The 23,674-nt window shown below is 43.4% G+C and overlaps 1 protein-coding gene across 2 annotated transcripts in view; it reads left to right on the forward strand.

Annotated features, from left to right (window-relative positions):
• The window catches only part of ATP6V1E2 (ATPase H+ transporting V1 subunit E2), a 30,273-nt gene extending 10,128 nt beyond the window's left edge, over nt 1-20,145 (forward strand). Inside the window, exons 1-2 of one of the 2 annotated variants that reach the window (XM_001147593.6) lie at nt 12,923-12,991; nt 19,180-20,145. In XM_001147593.6, coding sequence (XP_001147593.1) covers nt 19,281-19,961 — 681 coding nt within the window. In that variant the 5' untranslated portion in view covers nt 12,923-12,991; nt 19,180-19,280 and the 3' untranslated portion in view covers nt 19,962-20,145. Of the gene's footprint in view, nt 1-12,922; nt 12,992-19,179 lie in introns of those variants that run through there. The other variant, XM_009442424.4, reaches the window with a different exon arrangement.
• The last annotated feature ends 3,529 nt before the right edge of the window (nt 20,146-23,674 follow it).

Raw genomic sequence — 23,674 nt, forward strand, 5'->3', positions numbered from 1 at the left:
CTTCAATAAATGGTGATGAGACAAACTAGATATCCACAAACAAAAGAATGAATCTGGATCTTTCCCTCTCAACATATACAAACATTTACTCAAAATGAATTGACAACCAAAAGACATGAGCTAAGACCATAAACTTTTAGGAGAAAACCTAGGGGTAGATCAACAGTTTCTTATATATGATGTCAAAAGCATAACAACAAAAGTAAAACCAAAACTGGACTTCATAAAAATTACAAAACTTTTCTGCATCAAAGGACATTATCAAGAAAGTGAAAAGACAGCATACAGAATGAGAGAAAATACTTACAAATTAAATAGCTCATAAGACTCTAGCATCCAGAATGTATAAAGTGCTCTTATCATTCAACAATAAAACGACAAATAATTTATTTTTTTAAAGGGGCAAAAGACTTGAACAGACATTTCTCCAAACAAGATATAAATCACCAACAAGCACATGAAAAGGTATTCGACATCATTAGTAGTTAGTCATTAGGTAAATGTAAATAAAAACCTCAATGAGGTACCCCTTTACACTCACTAGGATGGCTATAATTAGGGGTGGGGGAAGGAAAATAAGTGTTGGTGAAGATGTGAAGAAATTGGAACCCTTTAGATTGCTGGTGGGAACGTAAAATGGTTCAACCTCTGGAAAACAGTTCGAAGGTCTTTGAAAAAGTTAATTATAGAATTACAATATGACCCAGCAATTCTAGAGCTAGGTATATATCCAAAAGAATTGAAAACACGTCCTCAAATAAATACATGTGCATACCATGTTCACAGTGGCACTATTCCCAGTAGCCAAAAGGTGAAGACAGCTCAAATGTTTATCAACTGGTGAATGGCTAAATTGTGGTATATGGATACAGTGGAATATTATTGAGCCATAAAAAGTAATGAAGTACTCACAGCTGCTACAATGTGGATGAATCTCAAAAACGTTATGCTAAGTGAAAGTAGCCAGACACAAAATGCTGTATGTTGTATGTTTCCATTTACATGAAATATCCAGAACAGGTAAATTCATAGACAGAATGTAAGTTGGTGGTTGCTATGGGCTGGGGATGGTAGGGTTTGAAGGGAAAATGAGGAGCAACTGCTTAATGAATATGAGGTTTCCTTTTGGAGTGATAAAAGTGTTTTGAAGCTAGATAGAGGCAATGGTTGTACAACCTTGTGAATGTAATAAATGCTACTGAAATATTACTTTAAATTCACCTCAATTTCAAAAAATGTATTCACCAACCAAGAGAAAAAAAGTCAGGTAATATGGTTTGGCTGTGTCCTCACCCAAATCTCATCTCGAATTGTAGCTCCCATAATTCCCACGTGCCATGGGAGAGGCCTGGTGGGAAGTAATTGAATAATGGGCTTGGGTTTTTCCTGTGCTGTTCTTGTGCTAGTGAGTAAGTCTCATGAGATCTGATGGTTTTACAAAGGGGAGTTCCCCTGTACAAGCTCTCTCTTGCCTGCTGCCATGTAAGACGTGTCTTGCTTCCCCTTTGCTTTCTGCCATGATTGTAAGGCCTCCCCAGACATGCTGAACTGTGAGTCAATGAAACCTCTTTCCTTTATATATTACCCAGTCCTGGTTATGTCTTTATTAGCAGTGTGAGAACAAACTAATACATCAGGAAAAGAGGAAAAAAGGAAGAAAGAATAGCTGGTTACAATGGAAAACAAATAGCAAGATAAAAGACTTAAATCCAACCATACTGATAATTATATCATATATAATAACACTTGAGGAGAGTGCAGGGCAGGTGGCCAGGGAAAGCGGGTAATAATGAGAACCTTTGTGTTTGAAGACCTAAATGACAAACTGTTTGACCTCTGAAATGAATATTGGAGAAGGGAGGAGGATGATGGTTCTTGGTTCCTGAGAGGTGGATGCCTGACCTACCCTGAGATAGTGGCAGAATTGGGGGCATGACCACCACCGTCATCCCTTTACTGTGCACAGGCCTGAACCTCTTCTCAGCTTCTGTTCAGCCCAGTGCTTCTCTCCTGGCGCCATCACATGCTGTAGGGACCAGGGAATCCTGGGGCTGGAAGAGGAGAGGGCTCTGTATGTAGGTGGTAGGAGACAGCTGCATTCTGGAGATGTGCAGTTGTGGCCTGAACTGAGTGATCCTGAGACCTTCGGTTAAAGGTGGGAATTTCCAGCAGATGCCTTACAGTCAGGGATATCCTTTAACCCCCTTTGCAACAATGTAACAGGACAGGTTATAAATATACTGAAATAATTTCTTTCTGGTTCGAAAACATTTCCTACCCTGAGCTCCCTGAGTGCCCTGATAAGGCCACTGCATCACCCTGACGTTCATCATCTTTGTACCCCCATCTCCTTCAACTCGAAGACGGTTGCAAATTCCCTAGATTGTTGAGAGTCTATTGGGGAAACTACTTCCTCACCACCCAAATCATTCATCCATGGGTTCAATAAATTATTATTATTATTATTATCATCATCATCATCATTAAAGACAGATGTCACTCTGTTACCCAGGCTGGAGTGCAGTGGCACAATCACGGCTCACTGCAGCCTCAAACGCCTGGGCTCTAGTGATCCTCCCGCCTCAGCTTCCTGAGCAGCTGAGACCATAGGTGCACACCATCATGCCTAGCTCATTTTTAAAATTTTTTGTAGAGATGGGGTCTTGCTATGTTTCCCAGGCTGGTCTCAAACTCCTGGCCTCAAGCAATCCTCCTGCCTTGGCCTTCCAAAGCACTAGGATTACAGGCGTGAGCCACCACACCCAGCCAAATCATTATTAAGCTACTGCTATGTACTAGGCTCTGTGGGCAGTGTTGAGATGAGTGCAGAGTGGGTCAGAAATAGTCCTCTTCCCAAGAAGATCACTGAGGAAGCCCCTAAGCATGGTGAGGGTCAGCACTGAATGGGTACAGTCTTTTCCTTGCAAACCAGTACCTTCCCTGCATTATAGGTTGAGCTGTGTCTAACAGCAAATGTGAGGCCAGCCAGGACTTGTCATGGTGAGAATTAAGTCAGTATCAAAGCAGTGTTGGGCATCTGAATGTGTAACTCAAGGCTGAGGACTAGTAGACACTGCTTCTGGTGTTCCTGCCCTCCCTCTTGGGGCTGTCCCTACCCACGACTTACAGGTTGGAGGCTTGGGCAGCCAGCTGCCTCTGAAGGGCTATTTCCCAGGGCTCCTTGCTGACTTCATACCTACCCTTGGCCCCTCTGGAGGCTGCCTGGGGCTCTGACCTCCAGCCTGGGCCAACTTCTCCATAGGCAGCTCTAGGAGTATGGTTCTAGGAAGGGCAGAATGAGGGGCTCTGGGAACCCATGGGCAGGGAAAGACAAACCCATGGGCTTTGTGAAAGACAGCATCTGATATTTCTCTCTCACTTTACAAAACTTGTTTGCTTCTTCCACTGTTCGGCCTTCTCAGCTCCACTGTGAGGACAACAGAACTCCTCATCAACATCCTGGTTTTACAGAAGTAGTTTTGTGTCTCTAGGTGAATTGAGGCAGATTGTCAGCCTTTATCCAGATTGCCCAACCTACGAGTGGCATCAGGACTGGGGTCTGAACCTCTGATGCCCAGTCCTGGATGCATCTTGTGACACCAAGCGGCTGCCCATGGAGCCTCCAAGGCAGAGGGAGACCTCCTGTTCCAGGGGCAGCCTGGTTTCCACCCTCATGAGGCGGGAGAAGGGAGTCCTGCCCTGGAGGAGTCACCATCCTGTGATGTCCCATGTCTACCCAGCATGTGGGGCATGCCCACTAACTATTAGCCATATAAACTGCTCATATGCCATGCAGCCAGACTCTCAGATCACTGCCACCACCCTGTTCCCACCTTCAAAGAGGGCTATTTCGGGGGGTGAATACTTTGACAAGTGGATTGAGTGGGTACATGAGACCTTCCAAGATCTTCTTAAGTAACAACTGATGGTTGCTTCACTGCTTTCTAAGAAGGGTGAATTTATTTAACTTGTAGTGCAGTGTTTCTCAAATATTTTGTCCTGCAAATTGCAGTTAACAAATACATTTTTCATTGTAAACTGGAATACATACACATACATATATTATGTTTGTGTGTGTGCACATATATCTATACATATAACAAAAGGTTTGATATAACAATACTTAACCTTACCACCTGTAATGAATTCTGGATTTTTGATTCTATTTGGTTTCATTTCTTTTTATTCAGTGATGATCCACTAAATGATTTCATAGTCCACCAAAGGGTCACGGTTCACACTTGGAGACACCCAATGCAGGTCTCTGCTGGCTGAGTGCACTGGCTTGGGCTGGAGGTGAGTGCTCAGGACCACAGAGGGATAAAGAACCTCTATAACTCAACAACAACAACAACAAAAAACCTGATTTTAAAAATGGGCAAAGAACTTGAGTAGACAGTTTCCAAAGAAGATAAGCAAATGGCCAATAAGCGCATGAAAAGATGCTTAATATCACTTATCATTAGGGAAATGCAAATCAAAACCACAATGGTACCACAATGGGTAATTTCATATCCATTAGGATGGCTATTATTTAAAAACAAAAAACAACAACAACAACAAACCCAGGACCAGGCGTGGTGGCTCACACCTGTAATCCCAGCACTTTGGGAGGCTGAAGGGGAGGATCACTTGAGGCCAAAAGTTCAAGACCAGCCTGGGCAACAAAGTGAGACTCCTTCCTCCACAAAAAAATTTAAAAATTAGTTGGACTAGCCGGGCGCGGTGGCTCCCGCCTGTAATCCCAGCACTTTGGGAGGCCAAGGTGGGCGGATCACGAGGTCAGGAGATCGAGACCATCCTGGCTAACATGGTGAAACCCTGTCTCTACTAAAAATACAAAAAATTAGCCGGGCGTGGTGGCGGGTGCCTGTAGTCCCAGCCACTCGGGAGGCTGAGGCAGGAGAATGGCGTGAACCCGGTAGGCAGAGCTTGCAGTGAGCCGAGATCACGCCACTGCACTCCAGCCTGGGCGACAGAGCGAGACTCTGTCTCAAAAATAAATAAATAAATAAAAATTAGACACAATGGTGTGCACCTGTAGTCCCAGCTACTCAGGAGGCTGAAGTGGGAAGATTGCTTGAGCCAGGAGTTTGAGGCTGCAGTGAGCTATGATCATGCCACTACACTCCAACCTGGGCAACAGAGCCAAGACACAAAAGAAAGAAAAAAAACAAAAACAAAACCAGAAAACAGCAAGTACTGGCAAAGATGTGGAAACGTTGGAACCCATGTGCATCGCTGTGAACTGTAAAATAGTGTGGCTGCTGGGGAAAATGTTGCAGATGTTCTTCAAAACACTGAGCTCAGAACTACTATATGATCCAGCAATTCTAATTCTAGGCATATACCCCAAAGAAGTGAAAGCAGGTCTTTGAACAGATATTTATATACCCATGTTCATAGCAGCATTATTCACAACAGCCAAGAAAGGAGAGCACCCCAAGTCTCTATGAATGGATGAATAGACAAAATGTGGTATATACACACAATGAAATATCCAGCCATAAAAAGGAAGGAAATTCTGACCTGTGCTACAACATAGGGAATCCTGAAGACATCATACTAAGTGAAATAAGCCAGCCAAGGAAGGACAAATATTATGATTCTATTTATATGAGGTACCTGGAGTACTCAAATTCACAGAGACAGGAAGTAGAATGGTGGTTGCCAACAGTTACTTGGGGAAGAGTATGTGGGATTAGTGTTTAATGGATACAGAGTTTATATTTGGGAAGACGAAAAAGTTCTGGAGATAGATGGTGGTGATAGTTGCAAAACCATGTGAATATTCTTAATGCTACATAAATGTACACTTAAAAAGGCAGGGTGTGGTGGTTCACACCTGTAATCCCAGCACTTTGGGAGGCTGAGGCAGGTGGATCACTGGAGGTCAGGAGTTCAAGACCAGTCTGGCCAACATGGTGAAAACCTGTCTCTACTAAAAATACGTAATTAGCCAGGCATGGTGATGCACACCTGTAGTCCCAGCTATTCAGGAGGCTGAGGCACAAGAATTACTTGAACCCAGGAGGTGGAGGTTGTAGTGAGCCAAGATCACACCACCGCACTCCAGCCTGGGCAACAAGAGTGAAACTCTGTCTCAAAATAATAATAATAATAAATAATGTACACTTAAAAATGGTTAAATGGCAAAATTTGTATGCACATTTTGCCACAATAAAACAAAAAAGGTTTCACTTTTAAAACAGGATTTCCAACTTCTCTAAAAAATCAGATCTTATGACATCCTAGTCCACATTTTCTAAGGCAACAGACCGGGGAAGTATTTGCCCCTTTAGACAGGGATGGAAATGAAGGGCTTTTTTTTTTTTTGGAGAAACTGCCACTGGAAACTTCTAGATATGCAGCTTTGAAGCAAATGACTCTTGGGGAGAACCTGACTGCTTTGAAGTAACCTGTCTGCAGATGTTTTAGAAGGAGAAATTCAGTTGTGAATTCTTCATGTAAATTATTTTGGGAGAAAGGTTTCTTCCCCTGCCTGTAGGCTTAGCTTTCTCCAGTCCTGACCAAAGCCTGCTTTGCCAGTGTGAGTGGAGTTCTTGGAATAAAACTCTATGTGGCTCCTTACTTGTCAGCAACTAAAGCAGAGATGAAGCTTTTCAGGCCCTTCTGATTTTCTCTCCGGTTGTCTCCTGTTACTTCCAGACCAAATGAACTCTCTCGCCCTTGCCTTCTCTCCCAAGCTTGCTCGCCAGGGAGCAGGGTGCCTGTCCCTGCTTTCTCACAACCTCACCCCAAGCTGAGCTGCTCTGTTCTGTGTGGCCAGAGGCCGAGTCCTCAGACCTGACACCCAACAGCTCGTGGGCCACATCTCTTCCTTCCAATCGCGATGCCTTGTCTTGTGTCCTGGCCCTCGCTGTGTACAGGCTCCCTCTGGCTTTTGGCATATAGTCCAAGACTCCTGCCCCCACCACCCCCAGGCTGATCTTCCTGAGCCCAGGTTTGGCGAAGGTACAGCCCTGCTAAGAAGCCTTTGATGGGCTCTTTTGCATAATGCCCCAACTCTCAGGCGGACATTTCCACCCTTTCCCATTCGCACCCCAGTGTCTTTCTAGACATTGTCCTCTGTAAGTCTCTTGGCTACTGCCAAACCCACCTGCTCTCCACACCCAGACCTCAGACTCCTTTCCACCAGCAGGCCTTTGCCCACAGTGTTCTCCCCATCCAGTGTCTTACTTTCTTTCTGCTTATGATGACGGTCCATCTCTCAGCGCCCATACTTACTACTCCCTCCCTGACTGGCCCCTTGCCCACAGGGCTGCTACCTTGGCTGAAGTCTGCAGTCACTCTGGCTGTGTCCTTTCCTGCTCCTTATCCCATCCCATTTTGAGTGCCAGATGCTTTTCTCCTATTTTAAACCAGGGCCCTCTCTGAAACCACAAGGCATTGCTTAAAGTTGGGTCTCCATAAAGATGTTGATTGATTTTTGTCTATTTGGATAAATTCTGCTTAATAAATACTACCAACTTTCTACATTTTCCAGGTGACTTGCCTCCAAGTTAAGGTACTATGTTGACGTGCCCTGAAACCTCATTTTCTTGTCTGAGTTTTCCGAAATTGCCTTATGTTCTTTCATGTATCTTCATTTCCCTCCCTCCCTATTGGTGTTCTGTTGTTACCCATGGAAGGTCTCAAACCATCCCCTACCTGGTTTAAACATCTTCAGGTCAACAATACATTATAAAGTGTATTCAAATAGGAAGAGAGGAAGTCAAGTTGCTGTTTGCAGACAACATGATTTTATGTTTACAAAACCCCATCATCTCAGCCCAAAAACTTCTCGAATTGATAAGCAACTTCAGCAAAGTCTCAGGATACAAAATCAATGTGCAAAAACACAAGTATTCCTTTACACTAACAATAGGCAAGCAGAGATCCAAATCATGAATGAATTCCCATTCACAATTGCTACAAAGAGAATAAAATACCTAGGAAAACAGCTAACAAGGGATGTGAAGGACCTCTTCAAGGAAAACTACAAACCACTGCTCAAGGAATAAGAGAGGACACAAACAAATGGAAAAACATTCCATTCTCATGGATAGGAAGAATCAATATCATGAAAATGGCCATACTGCCCAAAGTAATTTATAGATTCAGTGCTATTCCCATTAAACTACCATTGACATTCTTCACAGAATTTAAAAAAAAACTATTTTAAATTTTATATGGAATCAAAGAAGACCCCATATAGCCAAGATAATCCTAAGCAAAAAGAACCAAGCTGGAGGCATCACGCTACCTGACTTCAAACTATACTACAAGGCTACAGTAACCAAAACAGCATGGTACTGGTACCAAAACAGACATATAGGCCAATGTAGCAGAGACCTCAGAAATAACATCACACATCTACAACCATCTGATCTTCGAAAAACCTGACAAAAACAAGCAATGGGGAAAGGATCTCCTATTCAGTAAGTGATGCTGGGAAAACTGACTAGCCATATGCAGAAAACTGAAACTGGACCCCTTCCTTACACCTTATGTAAAAATTAACTTGAGATGGATTAAAGACTTAAATGTAAAACCCCAAACCATAAAAACCCTAGAAGAAAACCTAGGCAATACAATTTAGGACATAGCAATGGGCAAAGACTTCATGACAAAAATGCCAAAAGCAATTGCAACAAAAGCCAAAATTCACAAATGGGATCTAATTAAACTAAAGAGCTTCTGCACAGCAAAAGAAACTATCCTCAGAGTGAACAGGCAACCTACAGAATGGGAGAAAATTTTTTCAATCTACTCATCTGACAAAGGTCTAATATCCAGAATTTACAAGGAACTTAAACATATTTACAATTTAAAAAAACCATCAAAAAATGAGCAAAGGATATGAACAGACATTTCTCAAAAGAAGACATTTACATGGCCAATGAACATATGAAAAAAAGCTGAATATCACTGATCTTCAAAGAAATGCAAATCAAAACCACGATGAGATACCATCTCATGCCAGTCAGAATGGCAATTATTAAAAAGTCAGGAAACAATAGATGCTGGTGAGGCCGTAGAGAAATAGGATCACTTTTACACTGTTGGTGGGAATGTCAATTAGTTCAACCATTGTAAGAAGACAGTGTGGCAATTCCTCAAGGATCTAGAACCAGAAATAGCATTTGACCCAGCAATCCAATTACTGGGTATATACCCAAAAGATTATAAATCATTCTACTATAAAGACACATGCACATGTATGTTTATTGCAGCACTAATTATAAAGCAAAGACTTGGAACCAACCCAAATGCCCATCAGTGATAGATTGGATAAAGAAAATGTAGTACATACACACCATGGAATACTATGCAGCCATAAAAAGGAATGAGATCATGTCCTTTGCAGGGACGTGGATGAAGCTGGAAGCCATCATCCTCAGCAAAGTAATGCAGGAATAGAAAACCAAGCACTGCATGTTCTCACTCATAAGTGGGAGTTGAACATTGAGAACACATGGACACAGGGAGGGGAACGTCACACACCAGGGCTTTTTGGGGGGTGGGGGTTAGGGGAGGAAACTTAGAGGATGGGTCAATAAGTGCAGCAAACCACCATGACACACGTATACCTGTGTAACAAACCTGCACGTTCTGCCATTATCCTTTTTTTTTTTTGGAGACAGAGTCTCGGTCTGTCACCCAGGCTGGAGTGCAATGGCACGATCTTGGTTCACTGCAACCTCGACCTCTCAAGCAATCCTCCCACTTCAGCCTCCCACGTAGCTAGGACCACAGGCGCACACCATCATTCCTGGCTAATTAAAAAAAAAAAAAATTGTAGAGATGTAGTCCCACTGTGATGCCCAGGCTGGTCTTGAACTCCTGGGCTCAAGCAATCCTCTACCTCTGCCTCCCAAAGTGTTGGGATTACAGGCATAAGCCACCTCACCCAGCCAAAAAATACTTTTTGAAAGACAGGGCCTGGCGTGGTGGCTCACACCTGTAATCCCAGCACTTTGGGAGGCTGAGGCGGGTGGATCACGAGGTCAGGAGATCGAGACCATCCTGGCTAACACGGTGAAACTCCGCCTCTACTAAAAATACAAAAAATTAGCCGGGTGTGGTGGCACGCACCTGTAGTCCCAACTACTCGGGAGGCTGAGGCAGGAGAATCGCTTGAACCCAGGAGGCAGAGGTTGCAGTAAGCCAAGATCGCACCACTGCACTCCAGTCTGGGCGACAGAGTGAGACTCTGTCTCAAAGAAAAAGAAAAAGAGAAGAAAGAAAGACAGAAGAGGGGATGCCCCACTTCCCACATACTCAATATTTAAAATCCCCCAAAGGAGTCATTACTCCTCTACATTTTCTCACCCACTTCCTGGGCCCTGTAAGTTGCCCTGTGCTCCAAGCTCTGGAAAGCCCCTTCTCCTCCTTCCTCAGTCTGCAATCTCTAAGTGTCTGGAGGCCCACGTTTGGTCCTGCTTCCCTTTTGGCTAGGGGTAGGAAGCACACACCCAGACACATCTGACCTCAGATTTGCTTACAAATCCCAGCTGGAATGAAGAACAGTTGCTTCAGGGTCTGGGCAGGGCTCCAGGTTGACAGACACATTTTGCCCACCAAGCACTCCCTGCGGCTGCCTCCTCCCTCTCATGGTGCTGTGGATTTGGTACTTCCCCAAGATACTCACAAGCTCATGTGGGCAAGGGCCCGAGAAGAGATTTCCCAGCTCACACTTCCTCTAAAGATCCTTCCCAGTCCAGGCATGGTAGCCCATGGCCATAATCCCAGCACTTTGGGAGGCCAAGGTGGGAGGATTGCTTGAGCCCAAGAATTTGGTATCAGCCTCAGCAAAATGGTGAGACCCATTTCTAAAAATGAAATAAAGACCTTTCCCACGCCCACGAATATACAATCACCAGTTTGGAAATGTCTGCTTCCCAAAGGTCATATGGAGAGGCTTCTGGGATGCTGGTAATGTTCTCTTGATCTCGATGGTGGTTACAGGAAATTTGCCTCGTAATATTCATTAAGCCAGACATTGCCGTTTCATGTACTCGTCTGACTGCATTTTGTATTTCACAATTTTGAAAAAGGCAAAAAAGAAAAAAAAAATGCCTCCCTTCCATCCCCAAGCCCTTAATCCAATCAATCCACGTTAAAGGAACACCTATCTGCACCCAGCCCCTGCTGGGGAAGGAGAGTCTCATTTTCAAAGAAGTTTCCTAGAGGAAGCAAAAATAACTGGAAAAACAAACACCGAATCCAGCTCTGAATTGTATCTGGAAAACAGACCATGCTGTCATTTGGAGGAGGAGTCCAGAGATCAAGGAGTGGTGGGGCTTAAACTGGGCCTGAATATATGGGCAGGATTTATTAAGTGGAGGGAAACATTATAGCCAAGACAACATCGTGAGCCAAAGCTGTTAAGTGGGACTGAGGCCATTTTAGGGGGGAGGCCCCAGTCGTGAAGGGTTCACGAGAGCCGAGTCTGGCTTGGAGGGCCCTTTCTGCTGTCCCCAGCACAGGCGGAGTGGGTGCCACTTAGAGCATCCGCCTGCTTCAGCAGGGTAGAAGTGTCTGAGCCCTCGTATAAGGACAGGCATGTGCGTTTCACATTTCTTGGTTTGTTTTGTTGTTTTGCTCAAGTCACAGGCCCATGTGGGCTCATAATCTCCATCCCAGACAGACGAGAAGTTACATCTGCTAGACACATTACATGGGCACACGCTTTCCTGCAGAGGGACTTGCTCAATCCCTGCCTTTTAACCCTGCCCTGCCCTGCAGCTGCCTTCATGTCCCAGCACTAATGAGCTATTTAGAAGTGGGAGTGCAGGGAGGGTACACAAGAACTCAGGATGCAGATTCAGGCACAAGGATGTGTGACAGGCTGTGAGATGACTTCCACCTCATCCCCAGTTCAGAGCCCTGGGATCCAGGAACTTCCACCACCATCACAAAGGATATGACTGGTCACCTGAGACTGTGGGCAAAGGTACCATGAAGTGTTGTGGAGAGGAGGGTCACCAACTCCAGGCAGGGCTGCTAAGTTTATTACAAACAGGCAAGACTAGAATATGTTTCCACTTTAGTGAGTGGAAACCTAATCATTCATATTTATCCTGTACACACAGAACAACTATGATGAAGAGTGAGGCCTAAATCAGAGGAGACGAGGACAATAATAATAGTAGTAGTGGTCATGATGGTAATAATAACTACCAGACATGAAGATTAACCATGCCTAGCATTGTGTTAAACGTCTCACTTCTTTCATTTAATCCTTACAATAATCCAATGATGTGGCTGCTATTATTTTTATTATACAGATGAAGAAACTGAGGGCTTGAGGGGTATACTGCTTTGCCAAAGTCATACAAATGGTAAGTGCAGAACCAGGATCTGAATTCCGTCAGTCTGACTGCAGAGCCCACACCGACACCGTGGAAGCTGGTGATGCCCATGAGGCCCTGTCTGGGCATGAAGAGGATGCCCTCCCTCATGAGCTGGAACACAGCATCCCCCGTTGTGGGTGTGGCTCTCTTAAAGACCATCTGGTGAATTTTGCTTGTGCTGGTTTCTTATTAAACAACCTTCAGATTTGGCTTCACGTGCAACTCACATAGAGGGAAAGAGACCATGATCCGCCAACATGACAGCTGTATTTTTCATTAGTAAATTAGCAAACTGGCTGCCTGGGTCACCATGCATACCTGTTAAGGTGAGCCCGCCCCAGAGCTAAAGGCTACCATGTGCCAACTTAACTGAGATTCTGAGTGTGCAAGGATAACCCCCGTCATGGCCCCGGGTGCCAAGGAAATCCCTTTTAGCCTCCTCTTGGCAGACTTGGCCAGCCTTCCCCAGTGACAGCCTGGCTCTTTGGATTCAAGCTGCCTGGTCAGACTGCAAGGGTCATCTGTACAAAGAAGGAAGCAACAGTGCCAGGTTCCAGCGTGCATTCCAAGTTCCACATTCTGTGTGCAGACTCCCAACGCCAGAGCAAAGGCAGGCCCCTGGCAGGGGACTGGTAAGGCTTCACCTGATATATTTCTTCCTATATACACGTAACCTGGGGCTTCCTGGACCTTGTACTATGTCTGCTTTCATTGACAGTGGTTCCTAAAGCTGGTCAGCATCACGGTTACCCGGGGAGCCTTAAAACACACACACACACACACACACACACACACACACACACACACACACACACACACACAGTTGACTTGTCTTATTTAGGAGCAGAAAATGCTTTTGCTGTAGTTACAAAATGCAGGTTTTTTTTAAAAGTACATCCTAAAGTAATGAGGAGTGGATGGGCCAAATAAATTTTCTTTCTGACTCCCAATGACATTTTGTAAGATTGAACCCCAAGGGCTTGGTCTTTGTCACAAACACTGGGTGGTTTTTCCACCAAGCTTGGGAAGTGGTATGGGTTTCTGGGATAGCATTTGTGTGTGTGTGTGTGTGTGTGTGTGTTGTGTGTGTGTGTGTAACAAATGTTTAAGAGTATGGTACAGTACTGTTAACTGTATGTACGTTACTGTACAGCAGGTCTCTAGAACTTTTTCATCTTGCATCACGAAAACTACACCCATTGAACAGAACCCCATTTCCCCTACCCCTACCCCTGGAAACTGTCATTCTGTTAATATTTCCTGGTTCCATGAGTTTGACTACTTTAGATATCCCATAAGTGGAATCATGCAGTATTTAATCTTCTATCATGGACTTATTTTACTTAGAATTATGTCCTCAAAGTCCATCTATATTGTAACACATGACAGGATTTTCTTCCTTTTTAAGGCTTTATAATATTCCATTTTATGTATACACCACATTGTTCTTATCCATCCATCAGTAAGCATGTAGATTGTTTCTACCTCTTGGCTATTTTGAATAATGCTTCCCTGAACATTGGTGTGCAAACATTTCTTCAAGATTCTATTTTCAGTTCTTTTGAACAGAAGTGGGATTGCTGGATTACATGGTAATTCCATTTTTAACTTGTTGAATAACCACCATACTGTGTTCCATAGCAGCTGCATCATTTTACATTCCCACCAACCCAGTGCACAGGAGTTCCAGTTTCTGCACATCCTTGCCAACACTTGTTATTTTCTTTTTCTTTCTTCTTTTTTTTTTAAAAATAATGACCATCCTGTCAGGAGTAAAGTGATATCTCATTGTGCTTTTGCTTTGCATTTCCTTGATGATTGATGTTGAGCACATGATGTTTTCTTATGCCTGTTGGCCTTTGTATGTCTTCTTTAGAGAAATGTCTACTCAGGTGTTTTGCCCATTTTAAAATCAAGTTTGTTGTTGTTGTTGCTTTTGCTTTGAGTTGTAAAAGTTCCTTATGTATTCTGGATATTAACTTCTTATGAGATATACGGTTTGCAGATATTTTTCCCACTCCATTGGTGACCTTTTCACTCTGTGGATTGTTTGATTTGCTGCACAGATGCTTTTAAATTCTATGCAATCTCATTTGTCTATTTTTGCTTTTGTTGTCTGTGCTTTCTGTGTCATATCCAAGAAATCATCGGCAAGACCAGTGTTATGAAGCTTTTCCCGTTTGTTTCTTTCTAGGAATTTTATCGTTTCAGGCCTTATATTTAAGTCTTCAATCAATTTTTAGTTGATTTTTGTGTATGCTTAAAATAAGGGTCCAATTTCATTCTTTTGCATGTGGATATCTAGTTTTCCCAACACCATTTATTGAAGAGACTATCTTTCCCCCATTATGTAGTCTTGGCACCCTTATTGATGATCATTTGATTGTAAATGTGGGGTTTATTTCTGGGTTCTTCATTCTTTTCCATTGGTCTATATATCTAGCTTTATGCCAGTACCATACTGTTTTAATTACTTTAACTTCGTAGTATATGTTGAAGTCAGGAAATGTGAGACCTCTAGCTTTGTTGTTCTTTCTCAAGATTGTTTTTGGCTATTTGGGGTCCTTTGTGATTCCATATGAATTTTAGAATTCTCCCACCCTATTTCTGCAAAAAACAGCATCAGGATTTTGATAGGGATTGCACAGAATCTGTGGATCATTTTGGTTAGCATGGACATTTTAACAATATTAGTTCTTCCAACATATGAACATGGGATGTCTTTCCATTTATTTGTTTTTAACTTCTTTCAGCAATGTTTTATACTTTTCAGTAAACAAGTATTCTAGTTCCTTGAGGTGTAAAGTTAGGTAACTTATTTGAGAGGTTTTTTTTAAATATAGAGGTTACTACTATAAAGTTTCCTCTTAGAATTGCTTTTGCTGCATCTCAGAAGTTTTGGTATGTTGTAGTTTCATTTTCATTTGGTCTCAAGATATGTTCTAGTTTTCTTTTTGACTTATTCTTTAAAAATTTTTTTTTAGAGATAGGGTCTCATTCTGTTGCCCAGACTGGAGTGCACTGGCACCTCATTAGCTTATTACAGCCTCGCACTACCAGGTTCAAGTGATTCCTGCTTCAGCCTCCCAAAGTGTTGGGATTATAGGCATGAGCCACTGCACCCGGCCTGACTTATTCTTTAACCCTTGGTTGTTCAAAAATGTGTTGCTTGATTTCCACATATGTGTGAATTTTCTAATTTTCCTTCAGCTATTGATTTCCAGTTTCATTCCATACAGTTGAAAAGATACCTGGTGTGATTTCAATCTTCTTAAATTTATTGAGATTCGTTTTATAACCTAACATGTGATCTGTCCTAAAGACTGTTCCATGTGTGCTTGAGAAGATTGTGTATTGTGCTGCTGCTGGGTGGAAGGCTCTGCATATATGTCTGTAAGGTCCATTTGGTCTATGGTGTTGTTCAAGTTCTCTGCTTCTTTACTGATTTTCTGTCTGGATATTCTCTCCATTTTGACAGTAGGGTATTGAAATTTCCTACTATTATTGTATTGCTGTCTATTTCTTCCTTTGGTTCTGTCAATGCTTGCTTCATATATTTGGGTGCTCTGATGTTGGGTACATATATATTTATAAGTGTTCTATCTTCCAGGTGAATTGACTCTTTTATCATTATATAATGTCTTTGTCTCTTGTGACAGTTCTCGACTTAAAGTCTATTTTGTCTGACATCAGTATGGCCACCCCTGCCCTCTCTTGTTACTTTTGCATGGAATATATTTTTCCATCCTTTCACCCTCAGCCTATGTGTGTCCTTAATTTCTAAAATTAGTCTCTTGTAGACAGCAAATAGTAAGATCTTGTTTATTTTTGTTAATCCATTCAGCCACTTTATATCTTTTCATTGGAACATTTAATCCATTTATATTTAAAGTAATTACTGCTAGAGAAAGACTGACTGTTGCTATTTGTTAACTGTTGTTTTTTGTTTTTTGTCTCACGGCTTTTTGTCTCTCTTTTCCTCTCTTGCTATCTTCCTTGTGTTTGACTCCCCCATACCTGCCCCCAAACCCTGGTGGCAGCATACTTCAATTCTTTTCACATTTTCTTTTGTGTAACTTCCAAAGGTATTTTCTTTGTAGTAACTGTGGGCTAACATGAAACATGTTATAATTTTAACTGTCTACTTTAAGTTGATGAATTAACTTCAATCACAAGCAAAAACTCTTTTTTTTACCCCCCAACATTGTTATTTATGTCACAAATTGCATCTTTTTGTATTATGTATCCATTAACAAATTTTTATAGTTATAGTTACTTTTTATACTTTTGCCTTTTAACTTCCATACCAGAATTAAAAGTGATTTACATACCACCATTACAGTATTACAGTATTCTGTATTTGCCAATATCTTTATCTTTACTAGTGAGCTTTACACTTTCGTATGCTGTCTAGTGGCCTTCTGTTTCAAATAGAAAGATTCCATTTAGTATATCTTGTAAGGTAGGTCTAGTGGTGATGAACTTCCTCAGCTTTTGTTTATCTAGCAAAATCTTTACTTTTCTTTCCTTTTTGTAGGACAGTTTTTCCAAATATAGTATTCTTCATTAGCAGGGTTTTTTTTTTCAGCCCTTTGAATATATCATCTTACTCTTTCCTGTACTACAAGATAACTACTGAGAAATCCACTGTTAGTCTTATAGAAGCTCCCTTATATGTAACGGCTCTTTTCTCTTTCTGTCTTTGACTTTTGACAATTTGATTATAATGTGTCTTGATAAGGACTTTTTTGGGTTTATCTTAGTTGGAGTCCATTAGACTTCTTCAATCTGGATAGACATTTCCCTCCCCAGATTTGAGAAGTTTTGGCCATTATTTCTTTAAGAACTTTCTATCCTTTTTTCCCAGCCTTCTTTTGAGACTCCCATAATGCATATATTGGTCTGCTTGATGATGTCCTGTAAGTCTCTTAGGCTTTCTTTACTCTCTCTCATTCTTCTTTTCTTTTTGCTCCTTTGACTGGATGATTTCAAATGTTATATCTTCAAGCTCACTGATCTTTTCCTGTTGAACTCCTGTAGTGAATTTTTTCAGTTCAGTTATTGTATTCTTCAGCTCCAAAATTTGTTTGGTTCTTTTTCATATTTTCTATATCTTTTTCGATATTCTCATTTTGTTCATACATCATTTTCCTGGGCTTTTTGAGCATCCCAGGGACCCTTTTAAAGATACGGCTTCCCAGACCTTACTGGCAGAGATTCTGATTCAGTAGGTGTAGGGTTGGGGCCTTAAAAGCTGTATTTCTTTTTTTCTTTTTTCTTTTTATTTATTTATTTTTTTGAGACAGAGTCTCACTCTTGTCACCCAAGCTGGACTGCAATAGCGTGAGTTCAGCTCACTGGAATCTCCACCTCCTGGGTTCAAGCGATTCTCCTGCCTCAGCCCCCTGAGTAGCTGGGATTACAGGCATCCGCCACCACACCCAACTAATTTTTGTATTTTTAGTAGAGATGGGATTTCACCATGTTGGCCAGGCTGGTCTTGAACTATTGACCTCAGTTGATCCCCCCCACCTCGGCCTCCCAAAGTGCTGGGATTACAGGCATGAGTCGCCACACTAAAAGCTATATTTCTTAAAGATCCTCCAAGTGGTTCAGATATACATCCAGGTTTGGAAACCACTTCTAGTAAAAAGACCACTTTCAATCTCTTCCCCTTCCCTTATATAAGCTCTAGGGAAGTGGGGAAGTCTAGGCTTATATAAAGCATATAAAGTGTTTTGTTGTTGTTGTTGTTGTTGTTGTTGTTGTTGTTTTTGAAATGGAGTCTTGCTGTGTCATCAGGCTCAAGTGCAGTGGCGTGATCTCAGCTCACTGCAACCTCTGCCTCCTGGGTTCAAGCGATTCCCCTGCCTCAGCCTCCTGAGTAGCTGGGACTACAGGCACGTGCCACCATGCCTGGCTAATTTTTTTGTATTTTAGCAGAGACGGGGTTTCACCATGTTGGCCAGGATGGTCTTGATCTCCTGACCTCGTGATCCACCCGTCTCAACCTCCCAAAGTGCTGGGATTACAGGCGTGAGCCACTGCGCCCAGCCATAAAGTTTTTAAATAAAAGCTTCTGGGAAGTGAATAGATAATGGATAGAATATGCAGACAGAAAATCAGTAAAGAAACAGAGAACTTGAACAACGCTATGGACCAAATGGACTTTACAGACATATATGCAGAACATTCCACCCAACAGCAGCAGAATACACATTCTTCTCAAGTGCACATGGAACATTCTTTAGGATGAATCTCATGTTAGGTTACAAAGCAAGTCTCATCTCTCCAAGGTGCCATTTTCCGCTTAGTAGTACTCCTTTTTCTCTGTATCGTTTGAAGGTTCTTACAACCCTCCTACCTCCAGGAAGGATTCAATCCCGGCTGGATTAAATCCTGGCTGGATTAATTCCTTTCTGGATTAAATCCTGGCTGACCATGAGTTTCTTAAGACTTTCCCCAACCCTCCTGACCCCAAATGTGGATATGCTTTCCATTTATGTATTAATTTGGTGTTTCCATTCTGTTGGCTTGCTATCTGAGTCTTAGGCCACTGCTGTGTAGAGAACTTCTGGACTAGCTCTGCCCTAACTGCCTCATTATTATTTGATAACAATGATAGTGAGTGTAGCAGGGATGGAATTCTGGAGATCCTGGTTCAAGTCTCTATTCTTCTAGAGTATAACCTTAGATAAATTGTGTTCCCTCTCTGGACCTCAGTTTCCTCATCTGTGAAGTGAGGGGTATATATACAGTCTCTGCAATCCTCCTCTATAGCCTCTGACTTTCTCTTTCATCCTCTTGTTCACTGGTATAGCTGAGAAAGTGGAGCTCCAGAGACACTCCTGAAATTGTCCTAAGTCAAAGGAGCCAAACGGTGTACGAGCTCCCTCTCTGCCATCCCCTCTGAGAGCAGCCATGGCCCTGAGTGATGTCGATGTGAAAAGGCAGATTAAGCACATGATGGCTTTCATTGAGCAGGAAGCCAATGAGAAAGCAGAGGAAATCGATGCCAAGGCTGAGGAAGAGTTTAACATTGAGAAAGGACGCCTCGTGCAAACCCAACGACTGAAGATTATGGAGTATTATGAGAAAAAGGAGAAGCAGATAGAGCAGCAGAAGAAAATCCTGATGTCCACCATGAGGAATCAGGCGAGGCTGAAAGTCCTGAAAGCCCGAAATGACCTCATCTCAGATTTGCTCAGTGAGGCAAAGCTGAGACTCAGCAGGATTGTGGAGGACCCAGAGGTCTACCAGGGGCTGCTGGATAAACTGGTGCTCCAGGGTCTGCTCCGACTGCTGGAACCTGTGATGATTGTACGCTGCCGGCCACAAGACCTCCTCCTGGTGGAGGCTGCTGTACAAAAAGCCATCCCCGAGTACATGACAATTTCCCAAAAACATGTGGAGGTCCAGATTGATCAAGAGGCATACCTGGCTGTGAATGCAGCTGGAGGTGTGGAGGTCTACAGTGGCAATCAGAGAATAAAGGTTTCAAATACCTTGGAAAGCCGACTGGATCTCTCAGCCAAGCAAAAGATGCCAGAAATACGAATGGCCTTGTTTGGTGCTAACACCAACAGAAAGTTCTTTATATAAGCCTCTGGGAAGTGAAGCTAGTGTTGAACCACTAAACCATAAAAGTTTAAGTTTTTTGGGGAAAGGAAACTAGTAGTGTTTCCTCCTCTTTGATGCTCTGATACTGTTCTGTTTTTCTTCATGAAATACCCTTTGGATAGCTAAAGTGTTAACTTTGAAATAAAGCCCAAATTAATGCTCAGAATTCAAATTCCAATTCATCCATACATGCCACAGTTTCTGGTCCATTCTGCAGTCAGGGATAAGGGGAGTGATGACATCTGCTCTTCAGCTTGGCCTCAGGTGGTGAATGTGTGAGATGTGAATAGTGTTCTTGGCCTGTGGATCTGGCCAAGATCCCCCAGTGCCTGGGGGAACTTGGATGCATCTCTTCTGGCCAGTGTGAGGCACCTTCTGGGAGGAGCCAAGAAATACAGATTGTATAATTTTGGTGACTTGGCTCTAGTTTAATATGCATATGAAGTGTGTTTTTCTTTTGTTTCAGCTTCAGTACCCAAACTTATGTTATTTAATGAGGTCTAGAGATCTTCCTCACATGTCCAGAACCAACTTCATGGGCATCCAACCAGCACAGTCACACAGGGGCCCATGCTCAGAAGGGCCCAGCACCTGGGGTTTAGTGATCTGTATTTGCTGCCCTGAAATTCCTAATTTCCACTTTGGATGTATGCTTCGTAAGGGATGCTTGATGGAACACTGGGGCATGTGACAGGGGTTTGGAGCCTTGGCTCACACATGGTACTGACTCCCAAAGCCTACCCACCTTCTTGGGATGGGTTGTTGGCCAACCAATTCCCAGTCCCCTGGTGCCCTGAGGCCCAGCCTTCCTCCATCTCACCCAGTAAGCATTGCTTCCCTCTGCCCCTGGCAGGGGCCTGGTGTACCTGCAGGGAGGGTCAGAATGGGGTTTCATGCTCTGTGGAGTTTCACGGCCAGAAATCTCTGCCCAAGACTGGCAGCTCCATAGCATATTCAGTAGACAACTTGGGGGAAGGGGTGAGTCTCTTACACACCAGATACTGAGCCCGTCCTGGTGTAGAGGTTTAAAGACCCTAGGAGTTACCTATCCGCTATAGGGCAGCCAGCCCACTGGAAGGAGAGACGCCAGCTCATCTTCTCTGATCCTGGCCCAGGCCCACAGTGGTGGCTAGTGGGAAGGGGGACCCAACCACTGCCGAACTTGCTGCACCAGAGTCTTAGGGCAGGACCCTCAGGAGCTTGTAAATGTCTGCACTTGGCCTGCAAAGTATCTCTGTGCCTGGCCGGGTCCTCCCTTGGACAGCTCAGTGCCTGGGGGAACTTGGATGCATCTCTTCTGGCCAGTGTGAGGCACCTTCTGGGAGAAGCCAAGAAATACAGATAGTATAATTTTGGTGACTTGGCATATAGGCATTGCACAATAGAAAAGTAAATGGTAGAATTCATGCTAATAATTTAAACTTTGAATGGTAGAATTCATGCTAATAATTTAAATTTTCTTCGCTTAAGACATTAAATAGCAAATAAACACTATGAAAAGTCAAGAAAAAACTACAGAAGAAAGGAAAAAGCTTTATCTTTTAGTGCCATTCATGGCACTTCTTTCCTGCTTTTTGAACACAGGATCTCACATTTTCTTTTCTTTTCTTTTTTTTTTTTTTTTTTTTTTTTTTTTTTTTTTTTTTTTGAGATGGAGTTTCTCTCCTGTTGCCCAGGCTAGAGTGCAGTGGTGCGATCATGGCTCACTGCAACCTCCGTCTCCTGGGTTCAAGTGATTCTCCTGCCTCAGCCTCCCGAATAGCTGGGATTACAGGCGCGTGCCACTATACCCAGCTAATTTTGTATTTTTAGTAGAGACGGGGTTTCACTATATTGGCCAGGCAGGTCTCGAACTCCTGACCTCAGGTGATCCACCCACCTCGGCCTCCCAAAGTGCTGGGATTACAGGCGTAAGCCACAGTGCCTGGCCAGATCTCACATTTTCATTTTGTACTGGGCTCTGCAGATTACATAGCAGGTTCTGCATATGTATGTGTGATTTAAGGTCTAGTCCATGCCTGATGTTGCTTTACTTATTAAAATAGACTTTTTTTGAAGAAAAGAAATCCCAAGATACTCTGCTGAGGGCAAAGGTTGGCCTGTGTGGTTAGGACTCTGTAAGGACAGAAACTTCATGAAACTCAAACACAAAGTAGGGGACAGGCTACTAGTACGTTGGGGTGTCTCACAGAACCTAGAACAGGAATCCTTCATGATCTCAGGAGAGGGCTGGAATTGGGACTCAGAAAGCCATCTGAAATCCTCTATATGGCCATTTTTCTTTCTTTAATGAGTGACTTTCTCTGTTGCCCAGTTTAAATGGTGGAATATGCATGCCCCACAATTCCAAAGTTGACATGTTATAGTTCCAGAAACAAACTTGCTTCTCTTGAAGTCCATTCCATTTTCCCAGGAGGGAATCTATTTGGCCGAGCGGGGGTCAGGTGTCTACCTATGGTCCATTTGGTGTCTGGGGTAGTTCCCAGAGAAAGAAGGGTCTTTGTCAACTGAACGGACTCCCCACAGGGTGTCTTCTATGTGGGCCCTTTTGAGTTTCAAATGAACATTTTTGTTTGTTTGTTTGTTTGTTTGTTGTTTTGTTTGAGATGGAGTCTAGCTGTGTCGCCCGGGCTGGAGTGAGTGCAGTGGCACAATCTCGGCTCACTGCAACCTCCGCCTCCTGGGTTCAAGTGATTCTTCTGCCTCAGCCTCCCGAGTAGCTGGGACTACAGGCACGTGCCACAACACCTGGCTAATTTTGGTAGTTTTAGTAGAGACAGGGTTTCACCATGTTGGCCAGGCTGGTCTCGAACTCCTGACCTCATGATCTGCCCGCCTTGGCCTCCCAAAGTGCTGGGATTACAGGTGCAAGCCACTGCGCCCAGCCTCAGTGAACATTTTCCAAAGGCCAGTGATGAGCCAGGCACTGTGCTGGGTGCTGGGCTGCAAAAAAGAATATGATCTGGCTCTTTTCTTTAAGGAGTCATAGACACATAAACAGATGATGATCATGATAATGATACAATGTAGCAAGTGCCAGCCTAGTGCTGATGTGCAATCCTGTGGGAAGACAGTGGCTGGAAGGGAGGGTAACAGAAGGGTTCCTGGGCTTTGGCAGTTGAGCTGGGGAAAGCGCTCCAGGCAAAGGAAGGAAAGCATGTGCCAAGGCCCTGAGGTGTGAAAACGCAGGGTGCATTACAGGAGCTGTGTGTAGTTCAGCGTGATGGAATGTGAGGGGTGAGGAGGAAGAGACCATGGATGAAGGTGGAAAGATGGGCCTCATTACAGGGTGTTGCTCTGGAGGTTTTCTTGTTTGTTTTTGTTTCTGTGGGTTTTTTTTGTTTGTTTTTTGTTATTTTTTGGTTTTTTTTTTGAGACGAGGTCTTGCTCTGTTGCCCAGACTGAAGTGCAGTGGTGTGATCTTGGCTCACTGCAACCTCAACCTCCTAGGCTCGAGCGATCCTCCCATCTCAGCAGGTTATAGCAGGAAGTGGGAGCCAAATTCCCAGAAGGGGATGGGCTGGGGGCTTGGTCCCCAGTCCTGAGTAGCTGGGACTACAGGCATGCACCACTGCACCTGGCCAATTTTTTTTATTCTTTGTAGAGACGGGTCTCACTATGTTGGCCAGGCTGGTCTTGACCTCCTGGGCTCAAACGGTCCTCCAGTCTTGGCCTCTCAAAGTGTTAGAATTACT

Source organism: Pan troglodytes, chromosome 12 (genome assembly GCF_028858775.2).
Source record: "Pan troglodytes isolate AG18354 chromosome 12, NHGRI_mPanTro3-v2.0_pri, whole genome shotgun sequence".
Taxonomy (NCBI): Eukaryota; Metazoa; Chordata; class Mammalia; order Primates; family Hominidae; genus Pan; species Pan troglodytes.